General features: G+C 42.3%; 2 protein-coding genes across 3 annotated transcripts in view; one reads left to right on the plus strand and one right to left on the minus strand.

Moving 5' to 3' along the window:
* Window positions 1–19739, plus strand: part of mtmr11 (myotubularin related protein 11) — a 38332-nt gene extending 18593 nt beyond the window's left edge. The window contains exons 3-18 of one of the 2 annotated variants that reach the window (XR_013973308.1): window positions 1875–2011; window positions 2172–2241; window positions 3126–3265; window positions 3394–3478; window positions 5172–5319; window positions 5633–5720; window positions 6177–6265; window positions 7599–7726; window positions 9906–9984; window positions 10312–10382; window positions 11964–12136; window positions 12358–12528; window positions 12738–12956; window positions 13564–13890; window positions 17567–19414; window positions 19505–19739. Coding sequence is in view for 1 of the 2 variants with exons in the window: in XM_080895854.1 (XP_080751980.1) it covers window positions 1875–2011; window positions 2172–2241; window positions 3126–3265; window positions 3394–3478; window positions 5172–5319; window positions 5633–5720; window positions 6177–6265; window positions 7599–7726; window positions 9906–9984; window positions 10312–10382; window positions 11964–12136; window positions 12358–12528; window positions 12738–12956; window positions 13564–13890; window positions 17567–18019 (2378 nt within the window). In the remaining variant the exon portion in view is untranslated. Of the gene's footprint in view, window positions 1–1874; window positions 2012–2171; window positions 2242–3125; window positions 3266–3393; window positions 3479–5171; window positions 5320–5632; window positions 5721–6176; window positions 6266–7598; window positions 7727–9905; window positions 9985–10311; window positions 10383–11963; window positions 12137–12357; window positions 12529–12737; window positions 12957–13563; window positions 13891–17566 lie in introns of both variants that reach the window. The other variant, XM_080895854.1, reaches the window with a different exon arrangement.
* Window positions 19740–20219: 480 nt separating this feature from the next.
* LOC308405313 (uncharacterized protein) lies at window positions 20220–22928 on the minus strand. The gene is made up of 2 exons (XM_080895855.1): window positions 22560–22928; window positions 20220–20682 (listed from the first exon to the last, which is right to left on the minus strand). The coding sequence occupies exons 1-2, from the start codon at window positions 22640–22642 to the stop codon at window positions 20334–20336; spliced, it is 432 nt and encodes a 143-aa protein (XP_080751981.1). The 5' UTR covers window positions 22643–22928; the 3' UTR covers window positions 20220–20333.
* Between the last annotated feature and the right edge of the window lie 380 nt (window positions 22929–23308).

The raw sequence follows: 23308 nt of genomic DNA on the forward strand, positions 1-23308 counted from the left end.
GCACTGAACGACTTGTCCAGTGATGCAGTAAAAATGCAGAAGGTTTTCTGATGTAGTTCAAGCTTCTCGTCCTGATCGTGTAAAGGACAAAATGGCTACAACGATCAGAGTTCTGAAGTCAAGTCAAACATGTTTAAGTACTTTGGCTTAGTTCAAGCAACCAGTGAAGTTCAATCATGTGACCATAGCCAACAGCCAAAACATGCACCGCCCCATCTTTGTATTCGCTTTTTCTTTTGGGCTGAGAAAATCGCTGCACACACTTGTTTCAGCTCTATTGTTCATCATCTTGTTCTTGAAAGTTTCACAAAGCAAAGAAGAGAATGGATGGAAAACCATTTTGAAATGAATCTCATTGTTGTTGTGAAAGAATTCAAGTGTTTGTGAAATATTGTAGTGACTCAGAGCTCTGACTCTACTGTTATTTTCAGATAATCGAGTGAAAGTTCCAGACTTTCCGTGTGTGTGTGTGTGTGTGTGTGTGTGTGTGTGTGTGCATGGAAGCCAACAGTTAGTCTACACATACAAAGATTTAAGCTGCCACTAAAGATTCCCTCAAATTGTAGATCTGAGTTTTAAACATTTTTGACACACTGCTATTTCAGGATGCACCTATATTCATATCTGTTTAAATAAAAATAAAAAAAAGCCCCTGTGGTGTCTTCTTTTGATCGTACTGTCAGGTGAAGGCAGTTTTGTAGGCTTTGCAGGTCTTTTCTTTTCTTTTCTAAAACTTGTGGTCATCACATTATCTTAGACATTTGCAGTCTAGCAAAAAATCTTGCTGCTTCTGTTTGGATGCACTACCCTTTGAAGCAGGTCGTGTTTCTTTCAGATTTTCATACAAAACCTAAATGCCCCAAAATCACATTAACAGCCTCTATAATTGCATTTCACAGCATCAGATAAATATAGCAGCTCATCGTACTGCACACAGTAACAAATGTTGGAGGCAACATGTTCAAAACAGCAACTTGACAGTAACTTACTGTACCGCGGCCATGTTGGAAAACAGTTTGAGCTGAGTACACACAGACACACACAGGTATCTACGTTATCACACACAATTAAAATGTTAAATTGTGAGTGTGTGTAATTTGTCTTCTTTAAAGGGAATAAAGGTATCCACAGCACACACTTGCAGTTGTATATTGTGGTAATAATAGTACTGTTTACTTGGATTTGCTTGACCTGTCGATGATATTCAAACACCATCACTTCCTGTGCTCCCAAGCGCTTTCTCTTGCAGGTCATCTGCAAATAACCTTTGCAGATGACCTCTGGACAATTGTTTTGTGTTATTTGAGCAGAAATAGATTTTTAAAGAAAATTGCTTTGGTAATGCCGGGCCATACCTGTGGTTAAAATGATTGTTTATGTGCTTGGAAAAAAAAATCTGCCTCATTTTTTCCCACTTTTTTTTTTTTTTTTTAACCAATAAATTGAACCAAAATCTCAGATGTACCAAAAGCGATACAACTTAAAACTCATATATGCAAATTCATATTTCATTTCTTTTCTTTTTTTGATTTGTCAGAATGTTCAATAAACACTTTGGTTTAAAAAAAAAAGTGGCTATTTCATGGTTCAGGCTTTGCAGGGTTCAGTACAGCGTCGCTGCATTCGTTGCTCTTCTCTGTCCATCCAGTCAAGGACTTGCAACAATTCAAGGACGTAACTTGTGGTTTAAGGATGTTGTTACACCCACTCCCTGCAGCCCACTCTCTTTCATACTTCTTGTTTATCTTTTGTATACTTCCTGTTATGTGCAGGAGAGGACACAGTCATGGTTAGACATGTGCAATATTGAAACTTCTGCCTGATGTGTATCGTCGATGAATTCTTATAACACTTGTGCCACATGTCCTCTTTAGGCGAGTGTGTACTTCAGAGAGCTGTTATGGTGAGGAAGAAGTTGACTGCCAGGGAAGGAAGAGGCTGGCTGTCTGGGACCCTCTTCTGTACTCACTTCAGAGTGGCCTTTGTGCCCCAGGACAGTCCCAAACCTGACGTGAGTCCCTACGCTGCACTGAATAAACACTAAAACATACAGATGTTTGTGTTAACAGTGTGTTTCTATCTTCTGTTTTAAAAGAATGACCCTTGAAAATGTATAAAGTGCATCTGACATCATGGGAACTTTATTTCTTTGAATGATATTTATGACGCAGGACAATGCAGACCCAGTGCTACTAGGAGACCACGATGTGGCTTTGGCATCTATAGAGAAAGTTGTTGTTGGTGAGTAAAACTTCCTTTTTACTCATGGCTTCCAAAAGCATTTCCATTCATGCTATTGATTGATGTTTACTTGGTAAATTATTGCCTTTGTACGACTTCCAGTCACCGGATAGATAAATTGTCTATCATGTCACTTACTGTGAACACGATGACGCAAAGGTTACTAAAAATAAGTTCAAAGAACAGTCTGATAATGTGCAGATTGTTAACTGAGATATTTCTTTGTATCAGTATCGCTGTCAGGAAGTTCACAAAAAAATTGTCTTTGATTCAAAAGGGGACTGATGATGCTCATTTCCAGGTTCATGCTTTCATCCTGGTACACAAAGTCTTTGCGTGTATCGCAACTCACAATAATCCTTATTTATCATTCACTGAGCCTTGCTGCAGCCCCTCAGTTCATGCTCTGTCTCAAACAAGCAGCATTTGTTCCTCTCCCTTCAAACAGAGCCCCCTCTGTTTAAGTCAGCTGATTGGCTGCCCCTCACAAAGCCTAGCCTGGAATAGAAGGTGGGGAGGACTGTTGTGCTCACAGCCACACAGCTATGTACCTGACATAACTGTATAAGGGCTCACAGGGATTATATGTAGAGTATTGGACACGTTTTATATTTTTGATTTATCATCAGTGGATAATCCACTCTTATTTTGAAAGTTGAGTTGCCTGGCGATTCTGGTGCTCTCATACTGGTGCAGTCTGATGGACTACCATCACTACCACTGTTTTAATAAAGTGAGACATCTTTTCACATACCTTGCTTCTCAAATAATATTTAAAGTTTTATTTCAGTTTGCAGGCTGATTTAAAACTCTGTACTCCAGGACTCCGCTGGGCTCTGGAGTCGTCTATGAATCTAAAATGTAACTTTGCTCTTGTGTTTCAGTGGGCCCAAACAGGACCAAGCTGGTGACACCAAACTCCTCGCTGAAGTTCACTCCGGAGGAGCTGGTGCTTTACTGCAGGGACATGCGAGTCGTCTGCTTCCTTTTTGACCGCCTCACTCCTGAGTCACAAGTCCAAGAGGTGTCTCCTTAGCCTAAGCATGTATCCCTAGAGAAGCTGATCTATGCCACAGCCCAGTGATCAGACACTGTGGTGAAAGCTGACGACCTTTGTCATGTTGATGCACTCACTGTGGTGTCCCTCCTCAGATGACCTACAGCATCGCTAAGACCTACCAGCCTCCCAAACCAGGGTCTGTGTTATCTTTCCAGAACGCCGCCCTCGGCAGTGTAGGTGAGTAGATTAAAGTATACAGCTGGCCACTCCTTTCCTGGCACAGAGACGGTATCTTATCTCCACCATTGCAGCCTGTCTGTCATTCTGTTAACCGTTGGCTCTCCCAGGAGCCGTTTAATAACACTCGTGCTTTTGAGCTTACTTTGTTTTGTTCTCGTCCGTATGGATGCAGCCACAGAAATGCTTCTTGGGGCACTGCTGCCTCATGTGTGCCTGCTGGGATGGTAATGATATTAAAATGACTGCGAGTCAATGATCTAAAGTATTTATTACAATCTGTCTATCATTCTGTGCATATTTTAGCTCTAATGAATATTCATAGGAACAACAGCTCAGTTAAAGTGAGAATCACATGCTGTCGTGAATCAGAAACCCTGCAGGAATGTGTTAGGACACACTTGTACAGATTTAAAGCACAGCACATGACTAAGTGTGGTTCTCACCCATTCCAGCTCCCGAAACAGAATGTACTTAAGCTGTGATCACACTTTATCATTTCCCTCCTGTGACTTCAGCTCATTATCATTTTTTTTTAAATTTTTTGCTCCTGTCGATTTCCATCATCCGAATGTGATGTTGCAGATCCTAAAAGTGGGACGAAAATGAACCCAGAACCTTAATGGTTTCTGTTCAGACCATAATGACACATAACACTCACATCCTCTGTGGCTGGCGAGATTAAAAACACTCCCCTCTGTGATGCCACAGTAAAAATACTCTCTCTGAAAACATATGTGAGGCAATCTTTCATCGGATTCAGCAGAAGTTTATGTTAACAATGATTTAAAGTGTGGCTGTGGGAAAGATTAAACCTTGTTTTATGTTCTTTCCCCTTTTTTTTTTTCTTAATTAAGCTTCTCAGCTTCAAATGCAAACGAGCCACAATTCACATGTCGTTAATAAAGGCCTGCTCTAAACACCCGCCCTCCATATAGGGACATTTGAGCCTGTCTCTGCAGTATAGTATGCTTAGTGTGCTACATTCAAGCTACGCTAGGCTGGCCAGGCTGAGGATGAATGCCAGTTCTTGGATAAATAATGCAAGCCCCCCTCTGAAACAAGTCATTAGATGACCTACAGTTCACCTCCGCCCTATGGGTCAAGTGTGTCCAGTGTGTGGTCAGTTCTTTGTGTTTTGAATAATACAAGAAGAGCTTCACCTCTGCCAGCGTCCACGCTCTGTTTGACACCAACATGAAACGGTCGCTCTCTTTGCCCATGCGCCGTGTCTCCACCAAGCTTTATGATATTATTCAGCTTCGTACAGAGAAATGTGTCCCAGGCATCCCAAGTTTTTTCCCACGGCTGACCCAGAGAAATAGTTTCTCCTGTCCTCCAAAAAGAGTTTTGTTGGAAAAGGATGCAAAAGCTCAGAATAGATTTCTTAAGAAGCCGTGCCTGCTTGCTGAGCAGCCAGTGCTTTTTAAAATTCTGTTTCTGCCCGGTCTTTATATCACGATAAAAAAGGCAAAAACTTATACCAGAGAAGCTAAACAGTAAAATTATAATTAGCTTCACTGCTGGACTCCCATTAAGATTAGGTTTAAATCCTGCCTTTAAAATGAATAGTGTTGTGTTTGTATAAAATACGATTCAAAGCAGTCACAGTATTATCACACTGCACCTGATCTTGCACCTTTAAAGTGCCGCGAGCATCAAAACGAGTGTTTCAATCACTTCCCGCCTACAGAAATGAAGCAGTTTCTAAGCAACCGTCGCCGAGACGCCCACATGAACTGGTTTGAATCTGCCTCGGACTGGGAGCAGGAGCTGGAACGCTGTGGAGCCACTAGCTGGAGGGTCAGCTCAGTCAATGACCGCTTTGAAATGTCAACCAGGTAAATTCACAAGTGTAACCACACATAACACTAACCAGGTATGCAATGTAATAAAACACATAGAATGTCTGTCAGTGTTATATCAGATTTAACACCAATCCCCTCTTTAGTATGCAAAGCAGCACATTTCAGGAATGTTGCTCGTCCTCGATAAGAGAAAGATTCCACGGCACTAACGCCTTAAAAGATGGTGCTCTAAGTTTTTTACATTTTTTTTTATATGCAGTGACTCATACATCTTCCACTGCTGTTGTAAATTTGCTATTTATATCTCGTCAATAAAACTGAGCACTTTTTTTCTGCTTCCTGTCAGCCTGCCTCGCTTCATCGTGGTCCCACAGAAGGTTTTAGACACCGAGCTGAAGAAAAGCTTCGCCCACTTCAATGAAGGACGCATCCCTGTGAGTGTTCTGGAGTCATGTTTTGTTTTAAATTAACACTTTGCCATTTGTGATTCACCAATTTCTAGGAAGTGTTTGGAAGTATATGCTTCAGAAAATATTCAGCTGGATTTTTTGCAAACACATGCAGAGCTGGGCTGTGGGGATGCTGTTACAATATTCCACATTTGTGTCCAAGAACTCAAGAAAGCACCCAGAAGCACTATTTTCACAGATATCTTCCTGCCTTGAGAAACATTTAAAACTTTTCTTGCAACTCAAATGAAAAAAACAGAAGTTCCTCAGACTTGGTGCCTGTTTCCCAAGTGTCTTTAATATATTATGTCAGAATGATCTCTGAGCTGCAATCATGTGTCTGTATTCGCTGCTTATTATCATTCCAGCGAGACTAATTATAAGATGAATGCTGCAGTAAGAGCGTGTTATTAAAGAGGGTGAAACTGTTTTGTGTCACAGCGCTGGTGTTGGCGACATCCCAGAGGCAGTGATCTACTGCGAATGGCCAGCTTCCAGAATAACATCTACCATGAGAAAGATGACATCAGGTGTGTGTGTTCAATGCTTTGCAAATGGATTCTAGTGCATCAACATTTGACCACCCGCACTTGAGTCTGAGCTGTAGGGTGCAACTTTCACACAGCAAAGTACAGGTTACAGTAAAGTAATAACAGGTCGTCTGCTGGACTCCAGATCCTAAGCTTTAGTCCAGAATGAAGATGCAGACTAAGAAGACTTGGTTCACAGACTTATGAAAGTGTCTGCATATGGCTTGTTAGATACATTTACATTTGAAGATGCTCAGATTCATAATTTTAAAACCTTCTTCTGCTTTAACTCACCTGTGTGCATTTATTTCTATCACCCGAGAAAATCTATCGATGAACACAAAGAACGAATGAGAGAAACAGAACACTTTGAGGTGAATATTGCAAATCGTGAAAGAAGCACGAGGCTGCAGTTTAACGTGTGAGGTCAGAATATGTTGCAGAATCATTTTACACCAACTGTCATTTTTCAGTATTAACTGCGAAGCTTTTGGCAAAATCAGTACAACTTTTCCCTCCAAGCTGAAATGACATTTGAACCAGTTCCTTCTTTCTGGGGAAATAATAGTCTGCTTTGCACCTTTGCTTCCCAAAGGGCCATTTCATAGATTTATATCCATATGTTATGTTGTGGATTTGAATTCCACGGCACAGAAAATTACACGGTGTCATGTAGGATTCGGGGAATGAATTGGCATGCATCACTGGTCAGTTTCATTATTTTGCGTGTATTATTTCAGTTTTCTGCCTCCTTGATTATTCAGCTGATAGACATTTGTTTTTATGCATGAATGAAGCGCCATGGACACCTTATTAAATGCTCAACAGCTTTAGTACAACGTACCAGTGTGGACACCCCCATCACTGTGTCAGACAAATATCTGAGCTAACTGCTCTCCCGTAGGCCTAAGAGAACTTATGAGATTTTAAGATTTTAATAACTATTTTTAAAGCCCCTTGAGTCCTCAGTCTCTGACCTGTGAGCTCTGTATGTTCCAGTATGTAGAAGCCTTTTGTCCCAGCGGCCTGCTGCTGAAAGAGGGGATAGCTGAAACCATGAAGTAACTGCAAGATTTTTCACACTTTCTGAAAAAATATCTGCATATAGATTTGCATAAAAGAGTTTTAATTAGTATCGTTTTGCTATATTTTTGGTTACTTTATTGCTCAGAAATGATTCATTCAGGTTTTTTTTTTGGGAAAAAGTGAATCTCATCAATGATGTAAAGCGATATCAGCTTGCTTACAAATGTTACACTGCCAGTGACAAATGTTTCACAAAGTACGGCAGGCTCGTTGCCATTCGTTAACAGCTGGATGTGCTCTTGTGTAGAAACCTGGAGATGATCCTGTTTGGTTGCCAGTCCTCTTTGTGTGTGGTGGTGGAGCTGGGCGAGGAGCTGCCCTCGCCTGCCGACATCCAGCTGGCACACAGCCGCCTGCGCGCCCTTTGTCTGGGAGGTAAGGACAGAAACGCACACGTCCACACCTGAATGTGTGTTTACACACAGCACAGAGAGGAGAAAGGAGGCATCACAACTGCCGTTATTGATAATCCGCTGCTCATATAAACCTCTGTCAGGACAGGTGTGTGGTCTGAAGGGTCAAAAAAGGGACAATATTTAGCACAGTGGAACAGTGGTTAGCACTGTTGCCTCACAGCAAGAAGGTCCTGAGTTCAATTCCTCCATCTGGCGTGCTTGTTCCCCCCTTGTTTGTGTGGGTTCTTTCTGGGTACTCTGGCTTCCTCCCACAGTCTAAAGACATGCAGTTAGTGAGGATAGGAATGTAAGTGAGAATGGTTGTTTGTGCATATGTGTTAGCCCTGCCACACACTGATGACCTGTCCAGGATGTACCCGCCAGCAACCCTGAAAAGGATAAGCAGAAGAGGATGGATTGTATAGAAGTCTGGGAGTCACTTCTTTTGTGACTTCAGTAACTAATTTTCTAAAGAGTTCTCAGTTGCTGCTTTAACCTCCTAAGACTTTTGGTCTAAATCAGCGGTCCCCAACCTTTTTTGTGCCACGGACCGGTTTATGCCCGACAATATTTTCATGGACCGGCCTTTAAGGTGTCGCGGATAAATACAACAAAATAAAACTAGTACCGGTACCGAAAAAAAGAAGATTTATTCATAACACACGTGAAAAGACCCAGGAAAACCGAGTTAATGATAAAAACTATAACAAAATAACGCTGAAAACCGATAAAAACCCTGAAAACCAGACATTTCACACCTGAGCCTCAACTCTCACAGCCCGGTACCAAACGACTCACGGACCGGTACCGGTCCGAGGCCCGGGGGTTGGGGACCGCTGGTCCAAATAACCCAAAATGTGATGTCCACATATGTGGACGCCAGGTCCTAGGAGGTTAAAGACTTATTTGATACGTGATTATCATTTCATAAATTATGGCCCCATTTTGAAGCAGATTGGAGATGAAGCTTTATTCACCTTGAATTTAACAAGTCATGTCTCGGTGAGTTCTTGTTTGTCACTTCTGATTCAGAGCAGAAAATGCTTCATCTATCTTTTCTAAGCAGTCTATGGAATTTCCGTGTTAAGCTTCTGCATTTCTCCTACTTCCTGAACAGTCTTTTGATTTAAATCACACCCTGACGTGATCTGCTTTAGTTTAGTTAAAGTCGTGTTTCCAGATCATTCTCTCCTGTTTTAAATAGTTGTTCGGGGCATTCCTGCTCAGATCACAACACTCTTTGTGAGACGGCTCTTACTGGTGCTTTTGTCATATGAGCACAGGCAGCACATTCCACTTAAGAGCAGAGAGGCCAGAGGCCAGAGTGGTCTCAAACTACTGGAAATGCTGAGCCATCTTTCTAACTGTCTCTCTGTCTGACTCACACACACACACACACACACACACACACACACACACACACACACACACACACACACACACACACAGGAACAGTGTGTAAAGGTCACAGTACTACACACTCTGGTACATCTTCACCACAACTAGATTAGAAAATTAGTCTGAACTGAGGATCGTCTTAGCCGGCCGTTCATTTGCATTTATGTGCGTTTTACACTTTTAGGGAGAAAATTGTTATTCTGTCTAATACGTTGATCGTGGCTTTGGCAGTAATAACCACACAGCAGTATTAAAACACCCAGTAGGTGCCACATTTACTGATTTTCAACAAATGAGACATTCGATCGTGGCTCAAGAGTTGGGAGTTTGCCTTGTAATCGGAAGGTTGCTGGTTCAAGCCCCGGCTTGGACAGTCTCGGTCGTTGTGTCCTTGGGCAAGACACTTCACCCGTTGCCTACTGGTGGTGGTCAGAGGGCCCGGTGGCGCCAGTGTCCGGCAGCCTCGCCTCTGTCAGTGCGCCCCAGGGTGGCTGTGGCTACAATGTAGCTGCCATCACCAGTGTGTGAATGGGTGGATGACTGGATATGTAAAGCGCTTTGGGGTCCTTAGGGACTAGTAAAGCGCTATACAAATACAGGCCATTTACCATTCGTGAGACATTGATGAGAATACATAATATTTTAAAGGTATTTAAAGCTTCAGTCTCCAAACTGCAGAAATTGATTTCTTCTTTCATGCATTTGTATTTATGATGCTGCCTGAATATGATCTGGTGCTCTTTTTCTGTTTTGACTTGTAGATATCTCCACATCTATGTCGGTGCCTGATGACAAATGGTTATCTACCCTGGAAAGCACCCACTGGCTAGACTACACAAGGTAACGGCTCTGATTGGCCAGACTGGCAGTGCATATCATCCCTAACAGAAGACACAAGTCTAACAAAACGAAGCCTTTTTGACAGTTTGCTGGCTAAAGAATTCAAAAACTGCGTTCAGGGTCCTGTAAAAACGAACATTTTGCAGACAAATCGAAGCCATGAAAGTTTGCAAGCCTCATTTAACAGCATTTAAAAATTGAATTTTATGTTTATAACTTTATAGCTAACACTAATATACAATATGCAAATTGTGTTTGTTAGGTATTGTAACTGTATTTCTTATGTGCCGATTCTGGTGCATGTCACGAACCTGCCTCTGCCTCCAGGTCCTGTTTGAGGAAGGCTTCAGAGGTAGCCTGCTTGCTTCGTGGTGGTCACCTGACTGTGGCACTTCAAGGTGAGTCACGTGACTCCAGAGCCCGTCTCATATTATTCAGTTCATTCATTATTCACAGCACTTCCCTCTCATTAATGCCACATTAGGGCTTACCTTGGAGTAGACATCAGATAAGCAATTGGCCTTCTAAGTTAATTATAGCGTTTAATTAATGAGTTCAAGGAAAATATTCTGTGTCTGACGTCGTATTTTGGTGGACTTTTGAATCTCTTTTTTGGTTTAAACTTCTGTTGTTGGCACATGGATCCATTAAGGCTATTTATAGGTGTGATGCGGTGTTATTGACACTTTGTTCTATTCAGGTGCCAGATGACTCTGCAAGGTTTTCCCTGCGTAAAGAAACGTTTGAGGTTTTTGTCACCCCACCAAGGATAATGCCGTTCCCCCTTCCACTGTTACACAATCATGGTTTGGCTTGCAGCTGAAGGACATTCTGTTAAATAAGCTGAAAGACTCATTGTCTTTAGTGTGCGTGGATCGATCAATCTTACAGGCATGTGCAATCGGGCCCTGCTGTGGTGGGAAAGAAGACCTCTGCACACCAAGCTCCTGGATGGATGCTGGGCTAATGTTGCTTTATGTGGCAGGAGGTGCAGAGGGGGTGCGTCTCTGTGTTGCGTCTCTGTGTTGCAAAGAGGAACGTGCTGACTTTTGTTTGTTTGGACCCGAGCTGTCAACTGATCACCGCTCAGCAGCGAGGCGTTTCAGGTGACGAGGAAACGCTACTAGGCAGGCCGGGTAAACCCAAGCATGCTGCGAGGGTGACCTCAGCGTGCCTGACTGGGACGCTGCTTCACAGAGACAGGCTCTGGCCAACAGATGACATGGTTTTCTTCCACAGAGGAATTTTCAGTGCCCAGCAAAGCAGTTGTAGGGTTATTATTTACTTAAATGTAACAGATGTTTTTGTTTATCAGATGCTTAGAAAAACATGAAATCTAAACTATTTCTGTCAAATAAGGTAACACAGACCAGTCTCGCATACTTTATCCAGACCAGTCATGTTTACTTGCACATTAACTGCCTAAAAGGCCCACTTTGAGTGGGATGGAAAATCACTGGATGATTGTGTTGTTGTTGTTCTGACTCCTGACGTTCTCATTGTTTAGTCTCCCACTGACGTTAAACTTTTGTTGGCCTGTGGCCACGCTGTGCATGAACGTGAAGTAAACAAATCAAACAAAGGGGCATGTCAGAAGATGATCATTTGTAATATTCCTTTAGATTTCATTTTGACTCATTTTACAGACATTTGGCGGATTTCTGACCATCTGGTCTGGCTTCCTGTTGCACGCTCAGTGTAACACTACATTGCTCAGACAATGGCCGTTTTCAGCTGAGGATGTTTACTGCTTGCTGCTGATCTTTCACTTTCTCTACCAGCTAGGCTGAAAGGACGACAGAGCCATGCTCAGTTTGGGTCTGCTAACGTTTTCCTGCACTCTGAGTTGAGCATTAAGAGCAGAATTGATGAATCACTTGCTGGATTGTTTGGTTTTTGCTGTTGCTCAGTGACTGAGTGAGCTACTCGAATAGAAGGCGCGGCATTCAGCATGTGCTCTTCCTGTTCTGACGTCACAGAGGTGGAGGACCGGGACATGAGTTGCGTGGTCTCCAGCCTGGTGCAGGTGATGTGTGACCCCCACTGTCGGACAATGTATGGTTTCCAGGGTCTGGTGCAGAAGGAGTGGGTGATGGGCGCGCACCGCTTCTACAGCCGCATTAACTACCACCGTGACAACGACAAGGAGGAGGTGAGCGGCCATTTTTGAACCCATTTATTTTTCCTCCTAACAAACACAGCCACAAGTTTCCAAAGCTCTTGGTTTCTAACCCTAGTCCCACCCTCACCCTTATTTTGCTTCTGTTTCCTCCTCCTTCACCTTCTGTCTCTCACTTCCATCATTCATTCATCTCTTCCTGTTTGTGCTCTAACTTTATTTACTATGCTCTCTCACTTGATCTTTCCTTCAAGGCTCCAGTCTTCCTGCTCTTCCTGGACTGCGTTTGGCAGCTGTGGTCCCAGTATCCCTCTCGCTTCCAGCTGACAGAAGACTTCCTGTTGGCACTGCATGACAGCGTCCACCTGCCACTCTTCTCCACCTTCCTGTCAAACTGCCAGCGAGAGAGATGCAAACGCTCCCAGGTACTGAACGCCCCCCTATATAATGATTAGTTCAAATAGTGGTGAAGTAATTGATTAACATGCAGTTGCTCCTCATTAGTTAGAACAGCAAATGCTGACTCTGATTCTCCAGATGATTGTAATGATGATGATGATGAGTAGGAAGATGTAGACTGCAGAAAACAGACATTTTCATAATAAATGACACCTCCTACCTCCGCTATACTCAGAATCTCGGGCAGTGCTACACGCCCGTCAACGGCTGGAGAGATGTGCTGCATCCAGATTCTTCCACAGATCCGTCTGACCCTCCACTGCCCCCGGTGTGGGACTGGTCCCTGCAGTACAGCAAGCCGAGACAAAGCCGTTTCACGCAGCCCGTGCCCCCGACTCCTCCGCTCCAACCGCTGCTCAACGGCAACCTCAACACCAACCCCGACAAACACAGGGTGAGGCTGGCTCGTCTACTGCATGGTGCAACACGTCCCCCTAGTGGCCGTGTTTAGAGTCTAGTCTGTGTTAAAGTATATCAGCAGAAATAGGTGTGGGATATTTTTGCTTTTGGTTGGACAGCGACACTTAAGACTTCAGATTGGATTCTACCTAAGCAGCAATTTGTAAACACACAAGTTTAACTTCAGGGCAGAAGAGAAGAAGAGCAGACCACCAGTGTGAGGGTGCAAGAAGAGCTGTTGCAGAGGTTTTCGCATGCATATTTTTAGTAGACTGATATCTTAAGAACTTGGATGTTTGCGTCATACCACTGCTCCTGCTTATGGTACTCGTTAAAGATGCAGCCACTTCAAACTCACTTGTCTTGATTGTCCATAATGGCCTTTAAACTATCTTCTCAGTTTACAGATGTATTATTTTACTTTTATCTAGATAAATGCAAATCAGTGGAATTAACCAGGAAAAGTAGAACCTGCAGGCTCCCAGAGAAAATGTCTTGCGACTGGAAGTTAAACCGCCAAATGTTTTCAGTTCAAATGTACGATTACTGTTGTAGGTGTGTTACAGTTTGCCTGATTCTGACCTCTGACATCTGCCCACCAGCTGACCGACGCCGTCCCGGGCTCAGTGTTTCTGCTCTCGCGGGGCACCTTCTCCTGTCCAACTAACCTGCTTCCGTGGCGCAACAGCAGCAGCAGCAGTTCAGGTGTTTACAAAAAGAGCCACCGGAGGGCGCTGTCCTCTGAGAATGTGCCTGGCCTGGAGAGACTGCTGAAAGCTTGGGCTCTAGTTGAGTTTCCCCAGGCCCTCACATCTACGTCTGGACCTCAAGGACCACTTGACCCCTATGAGCCCTTACTGCCCCTTCTTATGGGCCCCTGCATGGGCCTGTGGAGGGAGTGCTACCTGCGCGGGGCGCTCCATGCGCAGGTATGTCAACAGTCTGATGCAGGCATATAGAAATTATTCATTAAGAATGAGCGGGTATTGTTAGTGAAGCTTCATATGCAGTTTCTCTGTGCATTCGAATGAAGACCACAAAGAGTCCTGAATGTGATGATGTCTTCTGCTTAACACTTAAAGTTTCCAGCTATATTAAACAGAATATTATTAATAATGTAAATATAAACTAAAAGGTCAGTTTAGGAAAGAAAATGTATAAAACACTCAGTTTGAGCTGCACTATTCTAGTTCAAATATAGAGGACTGAAACTGCCAAATTTTAAATGCATCTCAGAGTGACTCAATTACATGTTAATATCTTACAAAATATAAATATAAAATGATTATTGGAATTAATAAATAAATAATTAATTCTGTTTCTATATGTTTATGCATTGACTTATCCATTTTCTTTATTTACAGTCTATTTATTTTTTAAATAATATATTGTTTCTGTTATTTTTACCTTTTAGTCATTTTTACTTTAATAAATTATTTTATTATTTTTTACATTGTTTGCATCTTGCTTGTATATTTATTTATTTATTTATTTATTTATGCTTCATGCAGTTGATGAGCGTTCATTCAAATGATCTCATGAGGTAAACTTTGCACTTGTTTGTTCATTGATGCCAAACTCAAAACAACTGGAACACATCTGAAGGTGATCAGCTGAATAAATGCAGCCAGTCAGGTGTGGCTGTTGTTTTTCTTTTCAAGCGCTGGTGACATTTAAAAAGTTGTAATCTACGTATACACAAAAATAACTGATTTATAAAATGAAATAACTAAATGAAATAAATTACCAGCTCAGTCAACCAGTAGGTGAAAAGCTTACTCCATGACAGCCTCGCTCATTTGCATAATGAAGCAGAAATTTTGGAAAAAAACAGAAAGAATAGGAGTAAATTTGTCAAACAAAAATAAATAATGTAAACCAAATACAAATATAAATACACACATAAATATTAAATGAAAGTTAATAATGGTAAAAGGAAATTAAAAAAATAAAATAAAATAAAATGATCTTACCATCTTTTTTATAACTCCTAATTTTATTATTTAAATATTTATCTAATTATATGATTTATTTTCTATTACTGTACTATTATTATTATTGAAATCTTGGCATATTTTAGGGCATATATGCATAACTTTTTGATGCCAGTAGTTTCAGTCCTCTGTACATTATTATACTGTATCAAAGTTAAGTGTGTAAACCCGGACGTGGGTACCCGTGAACCTTCCTGAAGCCCCCGTCGCGAGCGCTGCACTCCTGTGTCCCGTGTTACATCCTCTCACTTCCATTCCGCTCCTTCAGTAGATGACGTCCTCTTTGATGCGAAGATTAGTCAGAGCAGTTATGAGCAGCTCCAAATATGGACATGGTTCAGCCTTTGTGATGTCTGTACATCAGCGCGTCTATCAGCGTCCCCATGGTGATGTTAAGAATAGTTGAGCACCGTGTGGGTGGGTGGGTGCCTGCAGCTATTTTAAAAGCACTGTGGAGAAATTCTGTCAGGCTGCTGAAAAACCATTTCAGGTTTCAGAGACAGTTTTGTTTCACACACTGCTGAATGTTCCCTTCAGGAACACGAGTTCCTCTTCTTTCTTTTGTTAGAAGCATGGATTCATTCAGGCATTACTCAGTGTTTGTGGTCTGCATAGTTCACGTATTAAACAAACACCTGTTAGTCTCTGTGTTTTTTAATAATAATAATAATGATAATGCATTTTATTTAAAAAAATAGCACCTTTCAAAGCACCCAAGGACTGTTTTTATCTGAAGAACACACACTTCAGGATAATTAAAAAAACACTTACTACAAAATTCAGACTGACTAGAAAACCACTCTAACTGGGTCAGTATCTATAGGTAGGGGGAAGCATTCGTTCCTAGGCTTTAGGGCTCATGAGGTCTTACCTTGAAGCGTTCCCTCACCATAGACTGCATATTCAATGCAAAGTACTGCTGATATACTTTACGTGTTTTTGTGACAAAAACATACAAAACCAACAACGCATCCGTCACTCGAAACTTTGCGGCATCTTTAGAGGCCTTTACGCTGGACACACCTTTGTCCTGAGGCCTGGACCCTGACCTCGCTAGACAGGAAGAACAGGCAACACTCCGCTCCTCCCAGTTTAGCAGCATAGTTATTGTACAACAGCAGGTAGCAGCTCTGTGGCAGGTTTTTCCTACAGTAGGATGCAGATGTTGAACAAGTTTATTCTGGATTTTATTTGGAACCAGCTGCTAATGCTGGTATGTTTTCACTCCTACTAGTAGTGTGTTCATACATACCGTCCCAATTTCTTGTTTTTGCATATTTGTCACATTTATATGTTTCAGTTCATCGAACAAAGATACGCAAAGTCACACAAAGATAAACGGAGTAAATACAAAATGCACTTTTTAAATGATGATTGTAAAAAATGAGGTTTTTCAAACCTACTGGGCATGTGTGGAAAAAAGTAGTTGCCCCCTAAACTTAACTGGTTGAACAAACCTTAACAGCAACAACTACAATCAAGTGTTTCTAAAAACTGACAGCGAGTCTTTTCGCTGTGGATCAACGGTGGCTCAGTCTTCTTTGCAGAATTGTTTCAGCCACATTGGAGGGTTTTTCAGCACGAACATCCTGTTTACGAACTATCTCAGTCACATTTATGTCCTGACTTTAACAAGGCCACTTCAAAACCTTCATTTTATTTATTTTTTTCCATTCAGATTAGACTTGCTGGTGTGTTTTGGATCATTGTCCTGCTGCACAACCCGAGTACTTTTGTGCTTCAGAGCATGAACTGATACCTGGACAATGTCCTTCATCAACATGTTTTTTAGCCTTTTTTTGAGGTTTTTTGGACAGCGGTGGTTTTCTCCTTGAACCCTCCCCTGGAGGCCATTTTCACCCAGTCTCTCTCTTATTGTTGAATCATAACCTCTGACTTTAACTGAGGCAAGTGAGGCCTACAGTTTTTTAGATTTCATTCTGGGTTCTTCTGTGTCCTCGTGGATGAGTTTGAATGCGCTCTTGGTGTACTTATGGTAGGCTGGTTACTCCTGGGAAGGTTCACCACTGTTCCAAGTTTTCTATTTGTGTATGACAACGGGATTCAATGGAGTCCCAAAGCCTTAGAAATGGCTTTTTGACCCTTTCCAGACTGACAGATATCAGGGACTTTTTTTCTGCACTGATGTTGTTTCTTTAGGTTGTAAAACTGAACTCAGCTTTCCAAAGAAATGTGATTAATCGGTTATGTCATGATTTTAAATGGGGTTTTGATCTGAAACTGTATGACAAATATGCAAAAAATAAGATGTTAGAAAGGGGACGACTACTTTTTCACAGCACTATGATGTGGTCACAATGTTCTGATGTCTTACAACTGCAGCTTGAAATACTGATACATAAATATTTTCTCCACTCATCTTTTCAGTAAGAGTTTCCTCTGGACAAGTTAGTGTCATTAATGGAAAGCAACAATGAAGGTCACTTTTAAAAAGCAGTTTTTAATACCTTATCATTGCTTTCATGCTTTTTAGTTTGTAGTTTTGGTCCCAGAAAAATGCAGGATGAGAAACCTTCAGATTGAGATGAGGTTGGATTAAAGTTGCTGAGCAGTCCCGTAAGTAAAACTTTCTTCTGCTTTCTATTCTCAGGCGTTCTCTCACCCCCTCTCTGCCAACCACCTCCACCCTGTGGAGAGGCTAGCGCAGGAGGTGCAGCAGCTCAAAGACAAGCTAGAACAAGTCTCCACCAGCACGGATCCTACCCCGCCCGCCGTGACAGCCGAGCCCCGGAGAGCCGACACCAACCTGAACCAGAACACCAACAACGGCACCTTCCTCTTCCCGGCGTCGAGGCCTCAGAGCGCAGGCGCTCTCAGAGCAGCACCCCTCCCTACCTCGGCCAACCAACACACCTCCAGGGGCGCTCCCGCCGCCTCTGCTCCACAATCCAGGCCTGCTCACAAAGACACGGGTGGCAGCAGCAAGCACACATTCCTGTTTGGGCACTCGTCTGTGATTGATGCACATCCTGACCAGCGATACTACTCGGCGTCCAGTAACGCCAAGCTGCCTAAGAGTAACGGACCCTCGCTAGCTTCCTGAGATCTGACCGTTTTCCACCCCGTGACCGGGTACTCTAACCAAATGACACAGACATGTCCCTCAGTGGTGCCACGAACTGAGAGGAGCAGACGTGTAATAACGTGTCCATAAGGCGATTAGAAACAGAGACATTGTGACGGACCACATTGAACTGAAGCTGTATGAAATGATCAGTGCAAGAGCTCTTTCCTCTGCTACTTATCACGTGTACTGTATCAAATAATGTGACAAGTCTTTTGTATATTTGAATAAATATTCCTTTAATTAAATTGCAAAGAAAAAAAGTCATGCCTGAAGGTGCTGAATGCTGGAAGTACACCTCACAGTATGCAGAAACCGTCGCCGAGACTATTTCTTTGTAAACTTCCTGATGTCACCCTTTAAGAAAGAGACAGAAAGCTTGTCGTTTCTATTTTTACCTTCTTATCCACGGGGGGGTTGCACTGACAGGGCGGAGTGGAGATAAATGTGTTAAGCGATGGGTCCTACAGGCACTTTTCAGGACGTGATCTAGAATGGACACACTTGAGCGTTTCAATGGATTTAACCTCTGACCTGTGTGCCCTTAAGGCTCCATGCCTCCAGAAGACTTTTTTTTTTTTTTTAAGTTGGTAACTCTTAATGATTTTTTCTTTGTTGCTGTTTGTCAACGTCAAATAGAAGATTAAATTATTGTTTGGAAAATAATAATTTCCAAAAACCGTCATTTTCTAACTCCAGGCGCTGCGACCAGTTGAATTTAGGGCATGAGCGCTATTTTGGTACCGCTGTGCTCTCATATCTCTCCGCTCACATGCACGCTGCTCGGGAGCAGCGAGAGGCCTATATTCAGTTTATGGTGTTATGTCAGCCTGGAGTTTTCTGGATGTTTCTGCAGTTCCTGCATGATGAAGATCATTTCAGGGCTTTAGTATGATATGTGTTTGTATTGATCGCTAATGGACATGTGGATACGTGTGATTATTTTCAACCAAAGTTGGTATTATTTGAAAATGTTTCCATCATTTTTATGGTGGTGAAAAAAAACAAACATAATTGTGCTCTTTTGGACTTCTGTACCTTGAGAAGGTAGCAGTGTTTGAAGTAAAGGGAGGCTCCGTTCCTCCTGTGTTTACCTTCTATTTGATCTCCTCACGTCCTGCCTGCTGCCGTATTAGTATGCAGTCAGCATTTAGGTCAAGGATTTGTCTGAAAAGCACAGAGGGAAGTATTTGGTCCTGCACCTTTAAATCCAAACAGTTTGCATGATGTGGGTGTCGAGTGGATGCACTGGCGTCATTCCCACGGATGAATGAATTTGCACCATTGCTAAAAGGGATGTTTTTCTTTCTTTTTAAACGCAGGATAACAGTTGTCAGATGTCCGTCTGATACCGGCCTTCTCTCATGTCAAAAGGTACCTCACTTGATAGCACTATGAATTATTCAATTGCTGTAAATATTCATTATGTCAATATTAAGGCATTGACTTCAGCTACAGTTTCAGAGCTTTCCAGGTGTGATGCCAATGGATTTGCTGGTCTTCTGCGGAAAAAGGGGAAAAAAAGTCATCGTTGTCCCGTTGCATGGAAGATCTAATTTGATCTTCAGCTCACACCTGCTGCTGTGTCTTTGTATCATTTCATGTTTTTGGTACTTACATTTGCCAGATGTACATATTTTTCTTTTTTTGTACTCGCATGTTTTGATCCCTGATAAATAAAAAGAGAAGTGTTACCAGCTCTGATTGTAATGACACGGCGTGCTCGTACACTGTTCACACAACCTTTTTATTTTTTAACAAAATAAATATTTACAATATGATCTGGAACACCTAAAAGTAGCACGGCACTGTACAGTGAAGTCGAGATTTCAAACCCAGCTGCATCAAACATACAGTCAGTGTGAAACGGCTTGAGAATCATGTGCAAAATGATCAGTACTTTCACAGGAAATGTTCAGAGTAACAGCATCTTCTGACAGGAAATGTTAAATATACAAAATATCTACTCCGGTTCGCTTGTGTTCATCTCGGGTTTGGGTTATTTCTGTTTTTCAGAGCTCAGTAGAAAACCTGATAGGATAGGAAACCTCTCCATGATGTCGTGAAGTCTATGGAGATGCATTTGGGCACTTAAATCTATGCATGTTAATGTCATGCATTCTCAGACGTTTCACCTGATTAGCACAAACAACAGAGCAAGATGAAATAAAGTAGGATGACCACGACTCCAAAGTCAACAGGTGGCTTTCATGGCAGTGAATTTAAAAGTCAATCAGGTCACAGCTTAAGAAGTCCAGAGAGTCGGCATCACCCCCGTGAAGCGGCTTCACATTTACCCCCACTGGCTGCCGTGCTCCTTCCCTGTGTATTGCTCCTGCAGGATGCTGTAGGGTCCATTGAAGTACCCGGAGAAAGATGGACCCAGGCCTCCCAGCTGCCGGATGGACTTGCACATGGGGCAGGGGTAGTCCGACAGACCCTCGATGTCCTCGAAGGCCAGGTTGACGATCTGATCGCAGCAGGGATCGCAGTAAAGATGCCCGCAGGAGAGGCGCTTGAGGCGGGCCTCGTAGGAGATGCAACACTGGCAGTGCGGCAGGTCGGGGCCCAGCGACAGGGAGCTGGTCAGGGAGCTGCTCTCCAGGCTGCCGGCTTGGCTGGAGCTCAACTTAGTGGGAGACCTGAGAGGGAGAGGGAACAGGACGTGAAGACAGCCTGAAAACTACACATTGCATCAAGCTGTTCAAAATAAAATATGATTGTTTAAATCGCAGGTGTAGATTTCAGAGGGATGAGATTTAGACCCCACGTTTGTCCCCTCAGAATAAAAAACACAAAGGCTGCAAAGACCTTACTTAGAAATTCCCCAAATATGGAGGTTTCCTAACTGGTGCTTGATTTGGTGCTTTTCTTTGCACAACAATTCCCCCATGTACTGGTAAAAAAATAAAGTTACAAAATTTGTTTTAAATTAAGAAAAGTAAGCTTTGATTCTCCTGGGGGAGGACATCCCATCTATTATATTTGATACTATTATACTCAACAACAAAGTGGCTTAAATTCTGTACTTTTTCAAGCCAAAGAACTAATATTTGCTGGTTCCAGCTTCTCAAATGGAGCCTGTCTAATTATGTGTTTTTCTTGAGATAAATAAAGACATTTCCATCATAAATGCAAAAAATGTTCCCGTTTTATGATTCCCATTTCTAATATTAGCTTTGTTTGCAGGGTAGAATGAAACATTTGAAGAAGTGACTCAGGATTGCGCTGGTTTCTGAGTCATGTTAATTCATTTTATAGAAATAATAAATCATTAAATACAATGCAACCCTAATACAATAAATGCATGTAAATTCACAAAGCAATGTGTCATTTTCATGGTTCTTCAATGGCTCTTTACTAGTAAAAATCTCCAACTCAGAATTTTTTTTCCAAATTTGCAATGAATCCATCTCTTATACAGAACAAACCAAATAAAACAAGCATATATATTAGACTACACATACCAGAAATACTGAAAAACTACGACAAAAAAACATTTTAATGAAATATATATAATGTAAAGCCAGGTTGTTTTCCTTTGATTCCAAGCGTCCCAGCTGTGGCCTCACACACAACATCATCTCGTTGACCATCTTAATAGAAGGATTCATGTTAAAATAACAAACACGACAACCAATCAAGTTTTTATGAAAGATAAGAGCTGTAGATATAAGTAAATGGTGCTTTGATGACAAACCTAATTTCTTTGGGACTTGGCAAAACAAAAACAGGACAAATAAGTAGATATTTTGGCTGCTGGTTTATTTAAACCAAGACAGTCTGGGGGTGACAACTATTACTAGTCAAAGCCATGAAAACAGGACACGGCAGGTGTGATGGGATCAGGTTTTTCTGGTGCATGCTGAACACAGATGGTGTTGCTGTGCACACATTTGTTCCTTGGAAAAAACCAATAACTGGTAAAACAAGACTTGGTCACAGTTAGGGTGGAGTTAAGAGGATTGTGCAAGAACTTCAGTGTGTGCTGATACAAATGCGTCTGAGCCTCATTCCCAGCCTGAGTGGACAGCTACCTGTTAACCTCAGGTTCTCAGATTAGGACTTCTTCTCACTGCAGAGTGTGGAAATGCAAGCAGAAAAACAGGGTTTCATTTGAAATGTCGCTGGCAGGATTTCCGAGTTGTGTAACATGAACTGGCTTTCAGGAGGCAAAGCTGGAGCGATTCTGGAAACCTGTTGTCATAACAACTGTGAAGGACGGTATATAAAAACCCCACTCTGATGTGATTTATCATCACAGCCTGATTTTAAAACGCCCTCTACGAGAAAACATTGTGCACCAGTGACCCTGTGTGGGGAGTAGTACACGATTAAGGATTAGACAGAGTGCTGAAATTCAGATTGAATAAGCGGACAGATTCGACTCAAACATCGGGCTGTGTTGCAAAAGCACGTCATAAAACCCCGAAACACGAACAGCGAGTGCGGCATTCTGTGGATTTGAGGCTGTGTCCTGTAAACCTGATGAAATTCAGGCTGATCAATCACCGCTCACCTTGACGACGCTGAATCTTTGAAGCAGTCGAAGCTGAAGGCTGCAAGGATCCTCCAGAGCAGATCCATGCCGGTTCCTCTCATGGTAAAATCCAAATTTCATCGACCTGCTTTCTGCCCAGCTTCATGTTTTTCCTTAAAAGCGGAGTCTCTTTAAATTGAGATAGAAACAGTCTTGCGCCACCCCCTTCTCCCTCCACGCGATTTTACACAGACGAATGAAAACGAGGCGCGTTCGTCCTCATCACCATTATCATCATCATGGCCATCCGCGGGCGTCTGAAAGGACGTAAACAACGCGCAGCTTTCATTCCAAGCTGCTGTGCGCGCTGCTTTCTGCTCTCGCTTTTCCTCCTCCGCAGAAAGAGGTGCTTCATTTGCATCAATCAGAGGCACACACACGCGCGCCTGACCCGATCTCACCAATGAGCTCAAAGTGGAGCAGGACACTGAAATGGCCTCAAAATACCTCGGGCTATAAAACAAACGGGTAATCTGGCACTTGCTGCTAAATCTGAACAAAACACATTCTCAGATCAAATCTGCAAACAGCCCCACGTGCCTGCAAGTGCTGCGTTTATTATGTTTATTATGCATTATAAAAATGTTTATAAATTTTTGTCCGTATTGAGCTTGTTGTGCAGTACATTAAAAATGTGCACATTCACAGGAACAGTGTATTTGAAAGCTTCAAATAATTTTTATCTGTTAACTCAGATATTTTATCCATTTATCTTAAACAAAAGATCA

The sequence above is a fragment of the Rhamphochromis sp. 'chilingali' genome (assembly GCF_963969265.1).
Source record: "Rhamphochromis sp. 'chilingali' genome assembly, chromosome: 11".
Taxonomy (NCBI): Eukaryota; Metazoa; Chordata; class Actinopteri; order Cichliformes; family Cichlidae; genus Rhamphochromis; species Rhamphochromis sp. 'chilingali'.